This window comes from Phalacrocorax aristotelis, chromosome 3 (genome assembly GCF_949628215.1).
Source record: "Phalacrocorax aristotelis chromosome 3, bGulAri2.1, whole genome shotgun sequence".
NCBI classification, from domain to species: Eukaryota; Metazoa; Chordata; class Aves; order Suliformes; family Phalacrocoracidae; genus Phalacrocorax; species Phalacrocorax aristotelis.
In genome coordinates this window covers 110,279,883-110,303,537 of record NC_134278.1, presented here as the reverse complement: position 1 = coordinate 110,303,537, position 23,655 = coordinate 110,279,883, and the positions used below count along the sequence as shown (strand labels likewise).

The 23,655-nt window shown below is 36.7% G+C and overlaps 1 protein-coding gene across 1 annotated transcript in view; it reads right to left on the bottom strand.

Annotated features, from left to right (window-relative positions):
* Nucleotides 1-23,655, bottom strand: part of CAMKMT (calmodulin-lysine N-methyltransferase) — a 216,973-nt gene that overhangs the window by 31,612 nt on the left and 161,706 nt on the right. Inside the window, exons 4-7 of the mRNA XM_075089076.1 lie at nt 11,716-11,776; nt 8,625-8,679; nt 7,509-7,572; nt 2,441-2,507 (exon numbers count right to left, since the gene is read on the bottom strand). Of these exons, the coding sequence (XP_074945177.1) occupies nt 2,441-2,507; nt 7,509-7,572; nt 8,625-8,679; nt 11,716-11,776 (247 nt within the window). The remainder of the gene's footprint in view (nt 1-2,440; nt 2,508-7,508; nt 7,573-8,624; nt 8,680-11,715; nt 11,777-23,655) is intronic.

Below are 23,655 nucleotides of genomic sequence, written 5' to 3'. Positions count from 1 at the left end.
TGCACTGGACACTGTGCAAAGTTCCAAGACTTGACTCCGTTTAAATAATATGTTAGTGAGGAATGTGCAGTAAGTCATTCACTTAAATACATCACTACATTAATTTGCCTGCAAGCTCTGATCAACGTAAAAGAAGTCACCTAACATCACTTTGCATGCCAGTGTTACATATTTCTCTATAAAACACTACTTTTTCTTGTGATCACACCACACCCTCCCCCCCCATTATCATTATATCACTAAGGTTTTTGGTTGTAGCACAAGTGAATCAGGGATACGGTAATATCTCAGATTTTACATCAGCCTTTTTGTTTCTTAAAGGCCTTGAGAAGTGATAAAGTAACTTTATTACTGCCTTCATCACATGTCATTACTGAATCTGAAAGACTGATCCATCCATTAGTACTTCTCAAATAACTAACCAAAGCACAACCTTAATTTTGACAGGAGAAATCAACTATTAAGGTGTGTAAGATAGAGAAATTCAAGATGATAATTATTTTGGGGATCAGACAGTCATTTGAATACTTACTTTACAAAAAGTTACATGTTACAACAAATCTGCAACAGCCTTAAGAATGTTGAACTAAAAATCAAATTATGTGTTTATTATAATAAGCCTTATGTTCTGATATAGTACTAGACTTTATTTTGTATTTTAATTATTTTATTTATGCAAATAAGGCCCCAAATGCTATTGCACTCAAGAAGTTAAACACTTGACATTTTTACTCCTTAAAATGCAACATTTTATTACGTCTAGATATGTTTATTAATTAGTGATTATTAACACCCAGTAAACAACATCATGTCTTGTAAAAACACAATCTTTCTTCACAGCGTGAGGCTGAAATCTATTATTCACTGATTCCATATGCTGAAATACACTCAAATGATCACAAATGACCTTAAGCATTAGATAAATGTAAATGAGGACAGGGTAGAAAATGTGCTTTTGATTGATATCTAAAAGACCAGGTTTGAAGTCTTGACAAGGGATGAAATCTGAAATCTCATACAAAGTAGATGGCAATTGGCAATCTACAAAATCTAAGCTTCTGGATGGACGTACCACACAGACTCTCCTCAGCAGGGATGAGTGTCTGAGGCTGCTCACAAGAAGCGTTCAGCACATGGAACCTGAAAGACCGTTCCTGGGGCCCGCATGGCCTTTGTCTACTTGGCAGGCACTTATTAGGATGCAGAGATATATCTCTAAGTTATATGCATGTACACCCTAATGAAGGCAGAATTTTTCTAACCCTAAGTGCTCACTTAAAAGAACTTCTCCACACAGAATGGCTACATAAGCGTAGGGATAAATGATGTGAATGATAGCCATTAAAATTGTATGGGTTTAACCCTCTATGTTAATAAGCTTATTCTGCCGTAACAGCTTGCCTTTCTCAGCCCTTTTTCAGCTTTACTTTTGTCACTTTGAGAAGGACTGAGAGCCCTTCTGGAATGAGAATCATCATAAAAAACCAAAAAGATTTAGTCACACAAATAAGACTGCACTGTTTGCTCTTAGGTAGCCATCTCAAAGCACATTCTAATCCTCAGCCCTATACCACGAATATGAAGTACTTTGCAATTTACTTTTAAAATACTAGAAGAGATGAACACACTTCAAATTTTCAGCTGCTTCCGGTCCCTGCAACTGGAGATGCTTCAATGAAATATAGTAAACAGCTAACCTCGGTGGCACCACCTAGTACAGGGTGGGTCTGGAAGGGCTCTGGACATGATCTGAAACCAAATTCCCTGAACCTCTACAACACTCACCCTCCACAGCGTGCCTTTGGGGCTAACTCGGAGATAACAGAGCTGGTGCACTATGAGAAAAGATGTTGGGTGTGCCCTGCACCTTAGGACATAGCCAATGAGAGAAGGGCCGCAGGGCACTGTGCCTGGCTCTCATGCTCCCCCATCAGCAACAATATGACACTGATTGCGCAGATGGGATGACCAAAAAACCTATGGATGCTCTGACAACATCCACCTCAGGGGAAAATGGGATTTGTTGCCACCCTGAATTCTCAGAGCTATTTAAAATGAAGCCTGCCAGCAATTTAGGCACATTCATTCCAAGACTCATATTCAGTACAATGGGTAACGTTGACTCTGAAGCAGCCAGATTTCAACTGTGCACTAAACCACAGGTTGAAAAGACATAGCGTATGTTAAAAAAAAAAATAAAAAGGAAAGAGAAGTTATGTCACCAAGATCAATCATACTGTATTTGCTATGTTGAAAAGCAATAGTAATTTTTTTTAGTACTTCCAAATTCCTCTTTTGCATCACTTACCTACTTACTTATATCATATATACATCTATGTCAGTGTAAGTAATACAGGTCACGCTTTTGTATACATTTCACATTTACATTAAATGTACAATTACATGCAATAATCAGTAAAACAGTTTAGTAGAATCTTACCAGCTTGATACTTTCTGAGCCTTAAATACTCCTGCATTCTGGTTTCTTGTGATGATCTCATTCACATCTGTAGCATATTCATTAAGGATCATCTATAAAACTACAGCGGTAATAAAAACAATTTAAAAATACTTTTTCCATTGTTATTACCTTCATAATGTCTTTTATCTGTTTGGTCGTCTTTAATCTGTGCTCATAGTCAGTCTTTTCAGAGGCATAAGTTTTACACTGTTACTCCAGCACATCAGCCATAAATCTATGCAGGATCTTGCTCTTGTTGCCTGCCTCTACTGACTGGATCAACTAGATCACAGTGCTGAGGTTTTGGAGGCTTATGTGTTTTGAGTTTCTGCCCTGCCACAAGACACGTACCTTTGTTCCTGGCTCTATCTGGGTGAAATACAACACACAACAGGAGCACCTTATCCTATAGGCAAGGGAGTTTCTAGTCCATTTGCTTTCTTGAGAATGATTTGGAACCACCATAAAAGATAGTACAAGGATACTACAAAGTAATAAATGCCTTTTCTTCCCCACAGGCACTGCAACAGTGCCTCAGCCTCATGTCTCAGTGCCTCAGGCTCATGTCTCAGCTTCTTTCAGTTTTGAAGATCAGGTCACAAAACTGGGTAGCCATTCAGGCAGGCCAAAGCAAAGGCTGTCACTGAAAAGTTTCAAGGGAAGCTCTGCCCAGTCATCTCTGCCTAGAAAGATAATCTTCATAATCAATCATTTGTGGTTAGTGAGAAGCCATAGGAAGGAATAGGTATAGCAAGTAACCAAGGAACTATAAGAATACTAAATGGCACCCAGTGTGAACCCATACATATTTGAATGATTCAATCTCAAATTTAAAGATTATCTTAAAAGGACAATTTTGATAAAGATGTCAATGATCACTCTTATTTAAGGTACAGGAACTCTGATGCTAATTAGGAGGATGTTTCTAGGTGCACAAAATATGTTGAATTCTTCTTTGCAAGTGCTCTTATAAGAAAGTTGAACATAGTGTCAGGCTAATTTAAAATACCACTAATGTACCTTTTTATTTGCTTTGCTGAAATCACATAATTGTCCTTCCAACACAGTTGACTATTTAAGAAGAGTTATTTTAGGAAAGCCTCTCTTCAAACAATGAGAAAGAAACAACAACTGATATTTTGTGAAGCCAAAACCTAGAAGTAGAATGACAGAAAACTGGTTTAAAAAAATCTCTGTAGTTTGGATATGCCTTTTAAATCTTTTCCAAAATATGCAATGAGAAGTAGTAATGACTGGGCTATGCCTGTGAAGGAAAAGGAAGGCATAAATAATTCCATAAGCAAAGTATTCTGTTTTGAAGTAGAGGCAGAAGTAACATTGCTATAAATTAGCTACACTGCACTTAAATTATATAACTGAGCAAACTACTAATAATTGTCATAAGCATGTTAAGACTAGCTTTTTAAAATAATTTATAAGTCTATGTCTTCAGGCATTCAGGCTGAACATGACCTTTCTAACCTAAATTTCCCAGGACTGTTGAAAGATCCATACACTATATTTTAATGGCCATTATAGTGCATTGCAACAATGTTTTGTATTATTGATGCTTTCAGACAGTAGTTCAAGTCACTACTGCATGGTGTGAAACAGAGCTAAGGCAGAAAGTACACAGCCTCTGAAATAGGAGACAATTTTTACTGAAAATGAACCTCATCCTCAGATTTGGACATGTCAAACCGAGTATAGACACTTCCAGTGTTCTGGAGAAACAGAATCTGATGTTCATGATTGGCTATGTCATGGATATTACCTAAGTTGGAAAATTTGTATCTGAATGCATATCACCCAAAATTACAATGGGGGCTGAATCTGATAACTCTGCCTATGTATAACTTTATTATTCACTTGAAATATCTGTATTTTTCTTTGTAATACTTTAAATGATCCAGAAAGAACTTAGACAAAACATACTAAACCAACAGTAAAGTTCTGAACAAAGCTGCAAAGCAATAACATCTGTCCTTATTTTACTGATTTTGCAATATGATTTGTTAATCAATTAAAATCTGCCCATGATAAGCAAAAGGAGTGAAATCTTTTAAATGGACTGGTAACTCAAATCATAGCCTTTTAAAGACTTCCATAAACCTCATGCATAAGACCATTGATTAATATGAAATATAGTTATATATTTCACAGTGAAATGATTAAAATGACAATGATTTGAAATTAACATATTCATAAATTGTTTTAACCCATAATATTTCAATCACATATCCTACTACAGATATTGAAAACATACATGTTGAATACTTCATGTGGCAGTATGAAATGGAGAACAATATGAAGAATGTAAAAAATTAAAAGAAAAATCAAATCCTCAAAAGCTTCAGACTTCACAAAGCAAAGCTGTTAGTTACGCTCACTGAATAGCGATAACAACAACAAAACCAACAATAATTATGATGATGATGATAATATAAAGGCAGATTCTCAGATGCAATGCACTATTGCCAGGTCGATTTTCAATTACATTTCACTGATGTATTCATTTGTTTCTTAATGTGCTCATCTTGCCCATTAAGAATAATTAGCAGGCTTGCTTGGTGATTTCCTGGCTTCTGACAGTGATTTTTTCTCTTTTTTGTTGACAACCACTTTTACTTTTTGGAAAGTAATTTTTGGATATTATAGTATGACTGGCATGTAATTTAAGCTTCCTAAGAAATTTAAAGAGAAGATGTAAACAGTAATTTTTAAACAAGATTATTTTAATCTGTAATACCTACATAAAAAGCATAATACTAGGCATTAACTATTCCTGAAGAGCAGAATCTAGAAAAGAAAACAGTCTTTTATCCCACATTAATTTAATTTGGTATGCTAAACACTTAAAAAATACCATCAGCAATAATAAAAATTAGCAGAATCCATCATTTGTAGTCTGTGGCACTTGGGGCCAAATACTATTTCCAATTACACTAAACATTCTTACTGATTTCAGTGAGTCTGGTGTGGCTGAAACAGATCTACATTTAGCCTAAACTTCTGTTATAGCTAGTCACTATAGAAAAGAATGCAAAAGAAAATTACCATAAGACAGGTCATAAAATTACTACTGAAGTCCATAAAACACATAAAATGCCACATAAATTTTATTATGTGCACTTTTAAGAATACATTCCACCTACACTGTAAAGTTCTTAGTCTGCTGCACTTTGGCACCCTGCTAATATTAAGCCCATTGTAAAATCCAACACAATAAAAGCACTTTGAATGCTGAGCCTTCAGAGCACCAAATGTTAAAAAAGAAAAATAAATTCCTGTTAGAGCTTTCCACCAATCACTTCTCTGAAAGTGATTCACTGAGTGAATACAGATGAAGACTTCTTGTAATACTTTGGGAAATAAAGAATATTTCTAAGACATATTGTGAAAAACTAAGGTGTGCTAATTAGATGACATTAACAGTATCTTTTTTCAGGGGAAAAAAAAGCACTTTAATTTGTTTAATTCCAAAGACTGAGTGAATACTTTTAGCACTCACCAATTTTCCTTGCTATAGGAGACTTCTACATTTCAAAAAAGTTCAGGTATGTTTATGGAATCTGCTATGCAAGATATTTGCTGACTTGATGATTACTGAGCTCACCTGAAGCTTTCTGTGGGTAAAATGGCCCTTTGTTAAATACCTATGCTTCTATAAAACCCCAGTTTGTTTTGTTAGGCTAGTTTCGAAACACTTTTTTTCTCCCACATTTTTTATCTTCATAATGACATAGAAGAAAGATTGCAAGGGGTGATGGTGTTTAAAATACACAGAATAATGAGTACTTCCTCCTCAAGACATGAGTATAACGAACTAGAATTTAACAAAATAAGAATCCCTGGAACACAACTGAGAACTTGCATTTTCAATAAAAAGGAGACTTTTTATAAGGCTTCCTTCAAGTTTTAAAAGATATGATCTAGGATTGGCTGTTTTTCCATGAAATTGTTAAAGTGTTGTAAGCAATTATTACAGTTATATTGGTTAACTCTGAAAAAGTCTTTTTAAAGGTAGCAGCTAATATTATTGCACTACATCGTCTCCTGTTTTAACAATCATGGGCAACTGCAATTTTTTAAGCCACAAATTAATTTAACTTGTTTTCTCACTAAGTACTCATTATGTTAGCTCTCAAATACATAAAAAACTTAAATGTAAATAATTCTGATGATGCAGTGGCCAAAACCTGAAAAACTGGTCTGCCTTAAAATGCAAATTGAAAGATTACCAAGGAACAAAAGCAAATAGATATCTTCCTTTTTTTCCCTCTCAATTTCTAAGGGCTATTAGTATTCACTGTATATATCTGTTCTTGTTCTGTGCTGATATTTAATGTGGCCACAAATTATGCTCACTCATTCTCTCGCTTAGCCAAAGTCCAGTTCAATTTTCTGAACTATGTGTTCATATTAGAAGGGCATAATAGCAATTTATTCTAATGTAAGAAATATAATAAAATACTTTCTACATGGGACAGAGGAGTTTTGCAACCTTACATCAAGAGAAATAATGATAAATTGATAATTGATTAAGCACACCAAATGGATAATTTGTAGGCAGTTAGAACTTAGCAGCAACAATGAAACTCTGCATTTCAACATACACTGGAAAAGCTATGACAATTTACAAATACTGGGTATGTTTTAAAAGGCTAGTATCTGAAACTAAAAAAAAAATCTAGTTCTTCTGCAAAACAAATATGTGAAGGGGAGCTAATGATTTGATTCACTGCTACACCTCCTGTAATGTGCAGCATACACACAAGGAATCTTTCAGGACTCAACCATAAGAAAAATATTTACTACCATACTTGCTCTACACCAACACGTACCTTTTTAATTAAAGAAGAAAATGTGGCATTTATTGTGGGGGAAGCTGTAGCTCTGTTCAAGATATTCTACATCTATTTTTTAATTACTTATGTGGGGACTTTTTCCTAATATACCCCATGCTGTCTGTCTTTATATCGATTGTTACTCAGCCAGTAAAAAGGAACGAGCACAACAAACCAGTTTTCTATCTGAATAAGGATACTTTTGATGGCCTTTTCATTTCCATCAGTTAACAGAACTTCTTTGACATCTGCAGAAATAGCAACCTGAAAAAAAAGAGCACAGCAAACAATGAGCAAATATGCTTGTCTGTGTGGAAGTGAAGACAGGAGTGACAAGCCTTCAGTATCATGCTTCCTCACCTATTTCTCTGTAACAATCTTCAATCTTTTTTCATTTTATGTCTGCATTATTTTAATCATTCAATCAAATCAGTCAATACTTTTATCATTCCATTTGCGGGAGCCTCTATCTTGCTATCATTCTGTTCCGTAATTGCATTGTGACAGCGGATGATGGTATTCTGAGAGGCTTTCATTTGCGGGCTTCTGTTTATCTAGTAGAGCCATCATACAAGGCTGTCACTCTGCCTTTCAGCTTGCTTCTGTCTGACTGCCTGATGCCCTTCATATAACTTTGCATTGCAGGCAGATGGCTTTGTAAGGGTAATTTTTTTGTGAGCTTTGACATGCTCGCACATTGGGCTGTAACCTCGACACATTGTATAAGAGCGACAGGTTTGTCAAATGCCAATCAGTGTAACAATATGCTTTTATTTGTAGAGACATAAAAACTTGTCTAATGCACTGCACTGCTACATAATATCTCCTGAATACATGACTCAGAACCCAGAGAATGGTGAACGACTCTCCTGAATGGCCAATCTAATTCAAAAGAATCTAATTACCGAGAGCTCTGGATCATGTTTGTTGGTGTAATAATGCAGGCAAAACATTAGCAGCTATATCATGGTGCTCCAACTGTGATTCGCCAGGCTATTCCTGTATCTTAGCAAATGGGACTATAATCTGAAAAAAAAAAATGCTTCAGCTATGGCAATGAAAGACAGACCGTACGTGGCCTGGAATATCACAACAAGGGATATTGACTACACGGAGGTAAAATGTTTCTGCTCATCGAGGCAACCATAAAATCAATATGATACGAAAGCAAGTCAATCTAGAAGGTCTCTCAAGACTCTGCAGCTTGACCGCAGCTGAGGCTGTTGACAGTTCTCTGACCCAGCAGTTGGAGGCACTGGAACATTTTTCCTTTTGTTTCTTCCTCTGAATGGGATTGGAATTGAGAAAAGACCTACCATGAGCCCAGCCAAGCATGTCATGCCACCCCCTAGCTCACACACAGCAAGGTCCCTGAAAGAGAGAAAGGAAATGGTAGAACCCATACAAATTAGATGAAAATGGTCAGAGAGACATATATGTTACAAGAACAAATTGCCATCTGCAGTAAGAACTCAGCTACCAGGAAGTTGTAGAGACATGACTAGGCTACCTCATGTCGTTTTGCGTTTTAAAAATAATTATGAAATAGAAAAGTCACAAAGCAGGCAAATCAGTGGGGGTTCCCTCATTAGCGTTCAGTGCAACATTACCACCGCTGAGCTGAAAAATCTGAGAAGGTTCCCTTTTTTCCCCTGTCAATGGCTCTGTCTTTTAGAACTAAACTAGCTAGAGTAGCGAAAGATAATTGTTAGGAAAGGATAACAATGTTAATCCACATTCATTCTTGCAAAAACAGTTAGAGAAGTAAATGGGGAAATTAATATTATTTATATATCTCTCCATATAGTTATGCCTAAAAGCCTTCTTAGATTAAAAAGAGAGAAGTTTTAAAACAAGCGATATACCACAAAGCAATTACACATGAAGAAATCTGATCCTTCAATTAGCACTTAAAACTGCAAGTGACCTACAAACAATGCTGTTATGAACAATGATGGGAACAGCAAACAGTTAAGCCACGGAAAACTAAACGAAGTTAGTGTCAAGAGCCTAAACCGAGCTCGAGGAGAGAGTTGAATACATGGTCTAAAAGGCTGCTTTTAACTTAAGACCATACTGTGCTGTTATTAAGATGTGCATGTGAAATATAATTTGGCGCAGAGAGCGTGCCGGATGGAAGCTTGCAGGGGGAGCCATAAAGAATGTCCTCCAGAGCCATGGCCTGCCCCAGGAGGGGAGGAGGGAGGGATGCTGACCCCGCGCCGAAACTGCGTGAAGCGGCGTCTAGGGCAAGGCAGTGCCTCAGTTTAGGAACACGCTGCTTTATAGCTAAGTTTGCGGCAACAGTTACAGCTGGCAGAAATGTTCCCACTGAGACATTTTTGACAGGCAGAAAATAGAATTTCAGCTAAACAGATTTTTTTTTTTTTTGACGCACCTTTTCTTCTCCCCTAAAATGCCAACATTTGAAAATCTACTTTTACATGAAAGTATTACCTCCCTACTCACTCGACACAGATATTTAGGAAGAGAATCTAGGATGCCATATCAGTATCAGTATACAGGTGCTGATATTTTGTTCACTGACACCAGAGGACTAGGCTGTATAACTGTATACTAATGCTCGCTGTCTGGATGGGATAGATTTATTTTTCTTAGACTCAACAGATTTTATTTGAAAAAAGTCTAGTCCTATTTAAGGAAAATGAGGCAAAAGATGGACATAGTTCGAAGGAACAAGCTGTACATAAAACCAATGAGAATATAAAACAGATGTAGGAAATTTGAAGTTTGTGGTTTAAATAGAATGATTATAGATTTTTCCTCACATAAGTTTTTATTTTTCTACACCATATATGTCATATATAAAAAAATATATTCATATGGTTATATATATAAGATTTACAAGGCACTTAATCCTTTATGAGAGTCATGCTTATTGAAATAAACACAGAAAGTATCTAGTGTGGGGTTTTAGTGCATTTTAAGCCAAATTTTTATGTACATAATATATGAGCATATACATACACGCATACACACATACATATTTATGCATATAAATAATTTATTTCAGTGCAAAGTTCTCTTATTAGCAATTTTTTAAAAAATCATACCCATCTCTCAGGCAGTATTTAGTGACATTTATCAATGAGTATTAAAATAAGAAACTCTACTCTGAGCATGCTGTTGAGAGGGCATAGTCCTGAGAAATCAGGATGTGAAACTGCTCATTTCCTCCACAGAAGTTTGACTGATCGCTGTCTCCAAGTATCCAGACTTGTATACTCAAACTAGGAAAATTCCCTTTTAGTGAGCAGCACAGGGAGGTTTGCTGTGAAGAGCCTCTGAGAACAAGCAGATCGTATAAGCCACGGCATGGGGCTGGATGGCAAAGTGCTACAGGGACACCACCAAAGCAGCAAAAGTCACACAATGCAATGTCCAGCTAAGCCCGGAGGAAGGAGCAGCAACTACCAGATTAGGTGTGTTAGTTGCCTCCTCTAATGGGGTGGCCTTGGTTCAGGTGGCGGACTGAGTAGAAATGAGGCTTTACGAGCCAGGGCATGCTTTAGTGCCAGGTCTTTGATTTCAGATAGTCTGAGCAAGCTGCAGGAAACAGCTCACAGCTGATACACTTTCAGCTTTGGTACAAGGGGCAGGGACTTACAGCTCGGTCTTTCCTGTTTTACCAATACCATATGTACACAGGCTGAGGGATTTTGTACATTCCGAGCTAGTTTACCTGGTGTTAGCCTTGTACCCTCACTCAGAACACAATTTATGCATCCAAATGCATTGTTATAATGGCTTTTCTTGCACCCCATTCATCCTCTGGACAATGAAACTTCAAGGATTTCCAAGTGCAAAGCTCTGTACACTCAAGCGGAAAGAGAGAGGATGCAGGATGGATTTTGTATTTAGGTGTTCCTATTGGAGCCTTGATAACTGTCTTCTACAAGTTTAGAAAATGTGGAAGAAAAAAAAAAAACAACCCAAAACAAATAAAAGTGCAGGATGTATCAAAATTGTTTCATAACATTTAAATACAGGTGCAAATTCCTCCATTGCTATATGCAGTGATTATTATGTATTTTATCAGGTAGTGTTTTGCTTGCTTTTGCAACAGATGTCAGTTTAAAGAATGTCTTTTATTTTTCCTGACCTTCACAATCAGTACTGATCGATTGGAGCTTCACTTTTGTTTCCCAAAAATCAAAGTGAAATAAAACGCCTTGAGTGGAAATCAAAAGTCTTTGACATATAGCAGAAAGCTTGCTGTGCAATATTAGTACCCAAAGGCAGCTCAGAATTCTTTGTTAAGAGCAACATGCTTTCACCTTGAACATTTTAAATTAAATCTGAAGACTTAAATCATGGCAATCTTTACCATGCAGATACAATAAAACTAACAGATTGGAAAATATTTTTTTACGTTTAACTCTGTACCTGAATATTTCATTGTGCTTTAGGCAGTAGTAAGCCAGCACTTCTTCAGATGGCCAGAGACCTATAAAACAAAGATATTTGCCTTCTTAGAGCAGAATTTTTTTTTGTCTAAAATAATACATATTACCATTTGCAAACCTCTACCAACTCTTTCATTTTCTAAATTTGCCAAAATACCATGGAATAAAGAAATAAATAAGACTTTTAATAGAAGACTTCTCATTTAAGCATTGGAAGTGAATATTTCATAGATTTCATCCTGACTAATGATCAGAAATGTACTTTATAGATACACACACACATAAACATACACATGTATCTATCTATTTATATACATACAATTGTCAGGGCTTTAAAAGTTATACAAAATTTACTTCTATGAAACTTCCAACATTTGGGCATTCACATGAACATCAAACTGTTTGCACCAGGCCAGATGAGAGGCCCACCTTGCCTTGTAGTCTGTTTCTAACAGTGGACAGGAGCCCCCTCCTTTTTCATTTGCTGTCCTCTACAGGCATTGCATTTCTTCCCAGTTTCTTTTTATTTAGCTCCCTTTCTCTTAGGTTTGGTTAGGTCAGGCATCAGTCTGACTGTACGGGGCACTGACCAGCAACACATGCTAAGGACAAATACAGGACTAGGGCAATACCCGGTTGTGGCTCAAGAAGTTCCCGAGGAAGAGAGGAGACACAAGCAGTAAGTTCTGTTTAATAGTCACCAAAGGATTTTTCTAGTTGTTCTACGGACTGCAGTGAACTTTCCATAGCTGCAATGTCCCGTTGCAGGAAGTGCCACAGTTTTACCATGTGGTATAAATAAACATCTCCTCTCTCTTTTTTCGCACTTGCCTCCCTGTCATTTTCATTTGACGCCCTCTGGTCCTTGTATGGGAATAGACATGAGCAATCACACTTTTTTTCACCTAATTTATAAGCTTCCACCATAAAACTTACACCGGTAATTGTCAAGGCATCCATGCAAATTTACCCCTCCCACACCATTCACTCACGAAACTTGCCGTTTAGTCAGACCAGTTTCCCACCTCACTCGAACATCTAACTGAAGTGCCATGGCCCACGGAGAGGGCAGCACAGATTCTGCGTGGCTTGCATGCTGTCATGCAGGTACCAGTCTCCATCACTGGCACTTGAGTTACGTTCCCAAAGTTCAGGGAGGATGAATCAAAGGCATATGTGACCAAATTACAGCTGTGTGTGTTTTCCATCTGTTGTTGCTTAGCAATGAAAAAACATGCTGTCTGTCTATCGATGGGTAAAAACCAGGGTTAGCCTCCCCCCCCCCATAGACAGCATTATGAATTAACATGACAGAAACTTAATATTACGAACTAGACACTTTAACGGTTTCAGTAAACTTAACAACAGACATGTGGGAGCACCCTTTAAATACGTCTAGACAGGTAAACTGGATTCCATGCAGCGTACTATGTATGTGCGTACTCTAGACCATTTAAAAAAAAAAAAATTATTCCTGAGACTTTAAAAACATTACAACATATTTAATAGAAGCAGAAGTTTGGAGAAAAACTGTCTTCCTTTTAAATCACTTAGAGTCTGATTGTAACTATCAAATATATAATTCTTCCTTTCCATCCAGTAAGTATTCTGAACTACCCTTACTCATAGTGATAAATAATGAAAATTTATCAATGTGTAATCTGCATGCAGGTCAAGCAAAAGCCTAGACAGGATTTGGCCAAAACTCTGCATACAACTTTTGGATGACAAAGATCTTAAAGATAAAAAAACCCAGAGTGATGATTCATATGTATGACAAAAACACTAAAGCGATATCGGTATTTGTCCTGTTTATGACAGTTTAGGCCAATTAGGTGCTTGCAAATGTGATATTTTGCTTAGACTTGCTAAGGGTTAAAATGAAACGTTCACACATGATTACCCATTCTTCAGTGAAACACACACTAAAAATTGTACAGAATTTTCCATCTCCCTTTTGAGCATTTCAATGCTTTTGAGCATTGAAATATGATAAAATGACAGATTTTGCAATAAATATAATAATTGTTTAAATGTTTTACTGTATAATATAATGAATGTTTCAGTTTGCAGTGACTGGTGTATACTCAAGCAATAAAAGTGCTTTTTTAATATTTAGTGAAGACACAGCTAATTTAATACCATTTATAACACTTACATCTCACATTACAAAAAAACCCCACACCCACAAACACAAAAAACCTAAACCGTTTTATGGCAAACTTTTAGCCTGAGCAAGTTTTAAAAACACTTATCAATTGTAGCAAAATCCTTCAACATCTGAGTTTTCAGTACCCTCAGTCAAATGTCTCTCACTTTTCTATGGTTATTATTGAAACGGCACTTTGAATGATGTCACTAAATTTTTAATGAGGGGTCACCGTTCTTTCCCCTGCTACCATTACAATGTTGATACCGGCTGAAACTGCAGGTGTATCAGATAGCTCCGTGCTGAGAGAAAGGTAAAGCACCTTTGACAAGACAATGCTCTTCTTTAGGCAGATGCTAGTGATGCACACGAGACTGCTCCCCGCTCCCTTCCCCCACAGGGAAGGAAGTATCACCTCAGCAATGATATAAGTGGCTGGCAGCTAAAGAAGCAGGAGTCAGGAGGTCTTTCACAGGTCGCAAGTGTGGAAACACACAGTGCTCCCAGCTAAGCCAAGAAGCCAGAATACCTGTGTTAATTTTAGTAAAAGGAAAACTTCTCGTGCTTGGACAGGTAGGTAAGCCTCTTTACCTTCAAAACAGGGATAAGCTTAAAGATCCATGTGGAGGAGTTTGCATTCTGTCTTCTTCACTCTGACCTACATTCACCAACACAATGACCTACATTTTGAAGTTGCAAGTATAAGATAGTTCTGCTTCTGTTAGAAAACATACAGCTGTAATGCAGAAATGCAGCAATTCCTATGCATTAACAGCTACCACTAGGTTGTGAAAAGCATAATTTATTTCCTGCAAACACATACATATGGATATGGATTAAGTTTCCTTCGACCACACTTAAAATAATTCTTTCATATTTAAGATAAAATTATTGCATTTTGTATCATGAATTTGATTATAAATACATAACATTGGATGGGTACCTATTTGCATGTTCAATTACACACGACAGTCGATTATTTACAGACGTATAGGCAAAAGAATATCAAAAGGCCCCCAAATGGTGCTTGTATTTAAAAGGCTATAAATATAATACAAGTCCTAGACAGAGGGGCTAAAAATCTCTCTGTACAGGGAAATAGAGAGAAACAAGAATTTCATTTTGCAAAAATAAATAATCTGTGACATTTACTGCAGGATTTAAAACTCTTTATCATCTTTATAACTGCAATGTGAGAACACAAAATAGTTGCCAGAAAACATCGGAATCTCTACTGAAGCAAATAAAAAAATAAATTTGTGCTGGTGGTTTAATGGAGCCTGAAGAAGGATTGTGATTTGGCACGTCTGAAGACATGGGAGAGAGACAGTGCCCACAGAGCAACACCGGCCTGCACTTCAACTCTTGGCAGGTCTCCTTTCACCATTAGGATAGAGTAGGAGATCCACCACAAATATGCCCTAACAGCGGTGATGTCTACTTCCAGAGAGCTTCATGATACTTACTACAGTAGTAGGGGTAGAAAAACGTTACCACTAAATAGTATGATGATGGATGGAGAAATGTTATATATGCAGAGACATACAAAATGCACACATTTCTACAGCACTTATCACCATATCATAAAATCTCACCACAGTAATGGAGTCTACCTCACAAGAACTTGATGACATCATGAATTTCTATTGTCCCAGTTTTGCACATTAGGAACCAAACTAGGAGACAGAGACAGATTAAGTTACTTAAACACACAGAATGAAATTATGGGAAAGCCAAGAAAAAACCCTGAGTCATCCTAACACTCTGAGGTACGATGGAACCAGAAAATGACACCCAAACTTTTCCTAGAGAGGAACAGCACTAACAAAAATTGCAAGAATGCTAAGAACACATAAATTAAGTTGGATTTATTACTCTCATAGTGCTTGCTAATGGAAAGTGTCAGGTCCTTCTGCGCTAGCCATGGCACAATAGTTCTTTAAAGCAACCTTCAACCACATGGACTAAATCATGCGTAGACAGCCTTCTGAGGATGTTTTGGTTTAACCATCAGGTGGAGCACCACTAGTCCAAAGGAACATGAAACTTGTGTTTCTTCTGTGCCAAATCTAAAAATGCTGAATCCTGTATTATATTACAGAAAATCTTCTACTAGAAAGAAATTATCTAGTATTTAAAAAAACAAACAAACAAAAACCTAAAAATTATTGTTTCTCCTCTGTGGCTTTGTACCATGTATTTTAAAGAACGCTGTCACACATTTGGATAACAAATACTGAGATCTGATGTGAAGTTCTTAAAGAACAGCATGCTATTAGAAAATTCTCAGGATAGAGTGCTGAGAATTTTGAGATGTATCTTTTTAAAGAAGACATTTCATTATTGGAACCATTATGCTTCTGCACTGCTCCATAGGTACAAACAAGTTGCAGTAGCTACTGATTACTCTAACTGGGATAGTGCATGCTCTGCTCTGCTCTGCTCTGCTGTCTGCCAACGCTACACACAGGAAACAAAGGGGCAAGTGGAGGTGACAGGTGAACTGTCCCTTGAAGCTCTGAGTAGGAGGTATAAAGCTGTCCTACAACTGCTTTGCTCATGCCAGGAGATTAAGAAGCTCCTTTCCAAGCTAAGCCAAATGGAAAGTTTTGTCACTTTTCCCTACCTTTTCACATGGCCACATGTACAGATGTCTGATCTCAAAATTCAAATTTTGTCTTTCATTTGCACTATTGAACTATGAGATGTCTTTCTATTCATTTGAAGTTTCAAATAAATTTTGCACAAATCTTATCTTAACCCTCAAAAGCAAAGACAATTTAAATTTGAAAAGTCAGTCATTTTCCTCAGATGAATATACTCAAAAAGATCTTTTTTCCCTACTATGTCCTGATTCTTGACTACATGAAATCACCTTATTTGCTTTAATACTCATCAAAGCGAGAGAAAAAAAAGCATTATGGGCAAAGAGATGAATAATGTCTCAAAGGAAGTGCCAACAGTTGCACTGAGCAATGACGAATTGTTTTCTGACCTTAAGTAAAGTATTTTTCATCCTTCCTGACACCAAGACCCATTGTTGGTGTAGAGCAGAAAAACCTTTGGCACCACAATAGATTGCAGAGATGTTCAATTAAGTACCTATCTGGACAGGCAACTATTCCCCATCTCCTCTGCTAAAAGACTGTAGAGTGCATGAAAAATCCCCAAAACTAAGGTATCTACTGGAACAGGCTAGTCTAGGAATTTAACTTGGGAATTCTAGGAATTTAACATAAAGTCCTTCCACTTTTACTGTAGCGTCATTGCAATCATGATTTTACAGTATCAAACCATATTTCCTTCTGACTATGCATTATATTCAAGTCATAAGGGAAGGTAAGTTTGATTATTCTATCCTGGTTAGTTTTTGCATGGATCACCACCACCACTGTTCACAGCAAGAAGCATGGTACAACTGCTGGAGTTTCCTGGAGAAGACAGTAGGTCAAAATCAAGGTTCAACAGCCCTGTAATTTGGAGTAAATTTCAAAATGAGGCTCTACCCAATATTATGTGCCCTTCTGTCAGTGGAGCACTAAAATTCACTTCCAAGTCAAAGAAAAAATACAAAATTATGAATAGCACAATGAAGACCAGTACAAAGTGGATGTACAGTGTATATCTGCCAAGTACACCTTGCTAGTAACATAACATGGTTGTTCTAATTTGAGTAATGGCTGGAGCAAAGACTACTCGTAATTAATTGTACTGCTGCAGTTAGTTTGCATGGATGGCTCTCAAAAATACTTCTAGCTCTCAACTTTCTTCCAACTCCATACCTCCAGCCCCTTTTCAATATAATTTTATCATAAAAGATGTTGCTTAGTATAGTCAGGAAGTAAAGATTTTGTTTTCATTCGCTTGTTCACACAGCATGAAAAATGTGACACAGATGAAAGGATAATCAGTGATCCAGGTTATCTGAGATCCCGCCTAAGGTGCATTGAATCTAAAAAACATAAACACATATAATAAGGCACTATAACCACAAATATTAAAATGTTTAGCTGCCATAAAATGCATGTATAGAAGAGTGGAAATCTTCCATAGAAAATGGCTTTCATAATAATCTAAAGACAATTCAGGTCACCTTAGTAAAAAGAAGAAATAGAGGGAGTTCCTAAGTGAGGAAAAAACCACTGAAAAAACTCCTGTTATTTCATCCTGTTGGCAGTACACAAGCCCCCTGTTTTCAGTCTTTCACCCTTAAATTTAAGTTTACACCCACCTACAGCAGGAGTAGATAAAAGAGGGGTCATTGTCACCAAGTTGTTTGCAGATGGTCTGCCCGGAATTGTAAAACTATTTTCCTACAAAATTTAATTTGAGAGGAAATGTTCTCAAAGTGAGAACAGTTACAGAGTACCGTGCTCTTCTAGACATTTGACCACCTCAGGTGTCAAAATAAGAGCTAACCTCTTTTGAAAGTCCAATGGTTTAATCTGGGGCTCTGCACTCTGGAATTTACCCCAAATGTATTTGCAAGCAAGCAACTTCAGTGATAAATGCACACAGTGTGAAAAAAGTATTTAATAGTCTTTACATTAGCACCTTACACCCATGCCTTACTGCACCTGACTTCTGCACGTGGCAAACCACCTTTTAAGTCCAGTGAAGAGAAGTAATTTGACGCAGGGAGAATGGCTAGCTTACTTTTCCACAGCTGGAATGCTACAGTAAGTTTGAAAAGGTACAAGAACATGAGAAAAAACAGAAGATATAAAGAGAAACATATCTCACCATTTTTCCCTATGCATTTTATAGAAAGTCTTGTCTCTCTTTCAATCTAGAGCAGAATTCATGATATTCAGATCATTGAAAAATATGTATAAGCACCGGCTGAGATCTTCAGCCTAGGCAAAATGGCCTCAGCGCTGTATCTCTCACTTTCATTCTCATTACTATTCATGACTAGGAGGGAAACACGATGGTCTGCAATCTGCAGATTTCTTTTAGAGTGCAAACTTAAGAGCCTTGTTGGAACTGATGTGGAAATACAGTAACAAGTCGAAGCTGTAAATGTACGCATATCTCTTCCATAAGAAGAATCGTCAAACTGTACAAATCTACTTCTATGATTGTCTTTAACATCCTTTTTTCAAACGAATGAATTTGATTGTGTTGGGGGGTTGTTTTTGGTTTTCTTTTTTTTTTTACCTAGTTTTCAAATAGTTATTAAAAATTAAACAACACTGGAACAAACCTTTTGTGATTATAGACTTCATTCTCCTGCAAAAAACTGGATCTATAAATTTATGTACCATTGTAGATGTAAATTACAAAATTTTATATTCAACTATATTAAAACATCTATTCCAAAAATGATTACCAGTTGTGAAAAGCAGACAGGCTTATCACTTGCTGTCAGTTGTTCATGTCTAGTTAAGCAATAATGTGCTAAAACTGCTCTTTTGTTTTGTGTAAGAATTTTGGCAATAGAAGAAATGAACACTCGTTTAATAAAAACTCAGGCTGCTTTTTGCTTTGATGGAGGAAGCAGCTGCCTGTTTTCATTTGCTGCAGAGCAGCAAAACCCATCAATATAATAAGCAGCTTAGATGCATCCATCCACAGCATCTGTAAGGATATAGGGCTATTCGCTCAAAACCAATCCTTGGTTTAATTTTAACAAAGATGTGTCTGACATATTTGAAAATGCATTATAATAGGGTTTTGAAATACTAGCATTTTCTCTTTTCTTTTTAAATACTTTTCACAGATTTTGAAAGGCAAGTATACATATTGAATGATAGAAATGATAAAACAAATATTGCTATAGCAAACAGCAGAACTAGGCTAAAAATGCAAAGATGGAACATTAAGAGATGCCTTCTGGTTCACAGGCTCTCCTGTCCCTTGAAAATATAGAAAAATAGTGTTTCAGTCTTTCCAGTGAAGGTTTTTTTTCAGAGCAGAGAAAGATACCAGAAATAAGTATCACAGAAAAACACCCCTGCAAAGATCATAGATACATTAAACAACTATATTTCCTGAGATACACTTTTCCTTCCCTCCCTCATGCTTTGATTAATAGATTAATATTAATGCTCATTTCCAAAGATACTTATCAAATTATTTTCTACTATTGCCTGAAAGTAATATAATTCTTTACTAAGTTTCACCAGTGTGAGTTTGTCCCAAGTGACAACTTCTAATTGCAATAAAATTTTTTAATTAAAAATAGAGTTACAGGACTTTCATATATAATTACAAAAACAGGAAGTGAGAGGTAAAAGACTACCTGAGATATAAAACATAAAACTCTATTTTCACTCTAAAAATGTGATATGGCATATTTGTATTATTAAGAATTCTTAAGACATTATTATTATTTTAGTGCTGTTCGGCTTTCTAAGACCTTTCTAAGCTGAGCTTTTAGATGATTTGCACATTAACTGAGAAGTCAGATAATTCTTAATCCTCCTCTTTTTCAGATCCAATAATGGATAAGGGAGCATCTTAGCATGATCAACTACAATCTGCCTAGCCTGAGTGGTAGTACACCTGAATTTAGGATTAGTCATCCGGTTTTCATAATATCTGACTTAAATGAGCACTCCTTCTGGGAAGTGTAGAAAAAGAATATTCAATATTTGAACTGGACCGTTTAAATACGTAGCAATGAATTTTGAGTGCATGCATATTTATTTGCTTCACAAACAAAAAGCTATACAGAAAGGAAGATTTTAAAGAATCACATCCAGGCAAATAGTTGGATAGTCCAATGAAATAACTGCTTTTTTCAGTATTCACAATAGCTTACAGGTATAATCAACCATATGTCAGCTGTAGCCTTGCATCTCTATCTAGTCAATTCCAATATCCTAATTTCACTTTTGTCCATAGATGAAGTGAGGAAACTTGTTGGTTTGGAGGGGGGTGTGTGTGGTTTTTTTGGTTTTTTTTTTCTGTGTGTGTTTTTTGTTTTTGGTTTTGGTTTTGGTTTTTTTGCTTTTTACAGATATATCATGGGTAGAGAAGGTAACAAACCTGTAGATTAACCCTGGTTACTAATACTGCTTATTTTCCTCAAATATCTGATACAGAACATGGCAGTCTGGGTCAGTGATGTATGCAGCCTTATGTAGTGCTCAGGATAAAGAAAGTGGAATTTATTTGGGGGATTTTGATTGCATTCGGAAGTGGTGTCTAGAGCTTGGATTTTTCATGTTTGTTTTTTATTTTTTTCCCATCAAATTAAGTAAACAAAGACAATACTTTTTCAGTCCTAGTAGCTTCTGATTCAGCATTTTTCTCCTTTATCAAACTCTGCCATCCTACGTAGTTTACCAAACTATTAGAAAAGCATCCACTCTGTGCTGCCAGGAGATATTAACTGTGTGCAAGTGGAAATACTATCACTTTTTTGTTGAGCTGCACAGCAACAAGATTGTGTTGAACTGCACAGTTCAATTTGAAGACTTTGGACCATCTCTCTCTCTAACAAAACAGTATATCTCAGTACTGGGAACTTCATATACTGGCAAAAGGTGACCATGCATCCTGCACATTCTTAAATGAAATCATTAGATCACCATATTCAATGAGCCTTGATTCTTTCTCTGGGGGTATCTTCAACTGTTGCCAAGTGAGCAATTTTTAAAAGTCTACACTACTGGCACCCACCCTGCAGCAGGTGCCCAAAATCCCCCTACCTTACTAAACCTTGTTTTCATCTCTCACATGGGATTAGATTTGTAACGAGTTCTTTAAGTGACAATGCTGCACGAGGATGAATGACTCCATATGGATCACCATTCCCTATGAATTTAGATTGTAAGACTTAAGGCAAATGTTATCATTTGTAGTGAGGGAAAATATTTACAGGGTTTTTTCTGAAAGGCCAAGGATTAAATAAACACAAAGATCCTTCAGATCCTTCCAGGTCAGGACTGACATACGTTTATAAGCAAACACAAGAGAACTTATACTACTATTGCTCATGGCTGGTTTTTGCCTGAACGGTTTTCAAGAACCATAGCTGTTGATCTGGCACTTTTCACAAGCACTAAATACAATGGGCCAGATCTTCAGCTGGTATTATGTGGAATTATGCCAGCGTATCCCAGCTAACGAACTAGCCTTGAATTTGAAATATGCGTGGTCTTTCTGAGAAACTGAGTAGCTTTTATTATATTAGTATATGCTAGTAATACTGCTTTGGATCATTTTGTAGAGTCAAATCCAAGGGCATCCTTCCCAGGAAATCAATGTTTCAGTGGGTTATGTTAAGGGAGGATACAAAAGTGATAAGAGTAGAATTTTGTCTCCAAAGTGGTATGAAATATTAACGACCAGTTTTCCATGATTACTTTCACATTTCCCATGTTACTGTAATAAACTATGACCTAACTGACCACATTCTTATTTCACAAGGCATAAATTCTGGAAAAGAGCAACACAGGTGCTACAAGAATTCTGCTGAAAAACATTGTAGAGCTGTATAAGCACTTACACTCTTACATAGAAGTGCTCTTAGGTCAAGAATAATATACTTTGACTAAGATACATAGCTTAGGGACTTACGCCGTTTTTCAGTGTTGAAAGAATGTATTTCAGAACATCCAGTGGACTGAGTCTCAAAAACAAAGGAACAAAACCAAAGCAAATCATTATACCCAACTTAATTAGATGAAAGCATGAAAAAGCCTATGAGCTAACCTTGCAACAAACAACATGTTCAGGTTTATCATTGGTAGGCCTTGAAAGAAAGTTGATAAAACTCTTAATTAAAGTAAGCACACATGGTCTGACTTCAGGAAGTGCTCAGTCATACACTAGCACAGAAATTAGGCCCCATCTTTTGACATTACAATTTGCATGGGCAACTTTTTGCTTGTGTGCTCCATTCCCTGGTGACCACAGACCCTTGGGTGACCCTAGGGTTCTCCCTAGGGAGTAGGAAGGTTTTACAATATCTAACCTAGGCCACTGTATTCTTTGAGGCAGATTTTTACTAACAGCAAAGCCAACATGGTAAGTTATCAGCTTTACAGCATTTCTTGCACAGACCAACCTTGAAACACTGTGTTAAATCTGCACGCCAAACTCCCATATTAGCAGGTAGACTCTTCAATATCTAGATTACATTTTTTCTTAATGAGTTTTGAGCTCAGACTTTAAAAATGGAGAGGCAGGTAGGTGTATAATCTTCTGAAATTCAAACTTTTTCCTTAAGGATTAAATGTGTTGTGACACTATTTTCATATAGCTCTCCATCAACAAAGTAATAACACTGTAATAATGAGGAAAAACACTTTTTTAAAAAAACAGTTGTATGCCACCATTATAGTAATTAGCAGTTAATAAGAAAGTTTAGCACTTTCTTGTTCTCTTTTCCTGTTAAGAGTTTGAGTCACAATAAAAAAGTAATTTCCTGTTACTTCTGGGGAAGAGGGGGGGGGAGGAATAGGGGTCATGAAATATATGCAATTTTCACATATAACACACTGTTGAAAATGTAATTCTCCATGTGTTCTTTTCTGAAAATATGTTCTATATTCCTGGATTGTCTTTGCTATCAGGAGCAGGATTGAAATCTCCACTGTAGTATTTATCTGAGGCTGTGATAGCTCAGTTGTCTGCCTCCAAATGCCAAGATAGGGGGAATCTCATCAACTGGAGACCAGCTGCATGATGGGCAGTTAATAGATATATCAAACCTTAGGATATATGCTAAGCTGAGGAGATGATTGGTCGGTTGATATACTGATTGATTAGCATAGGGAGAATGGGTTTCTTCTTGACAACCTAAGATTATGCTTCAGC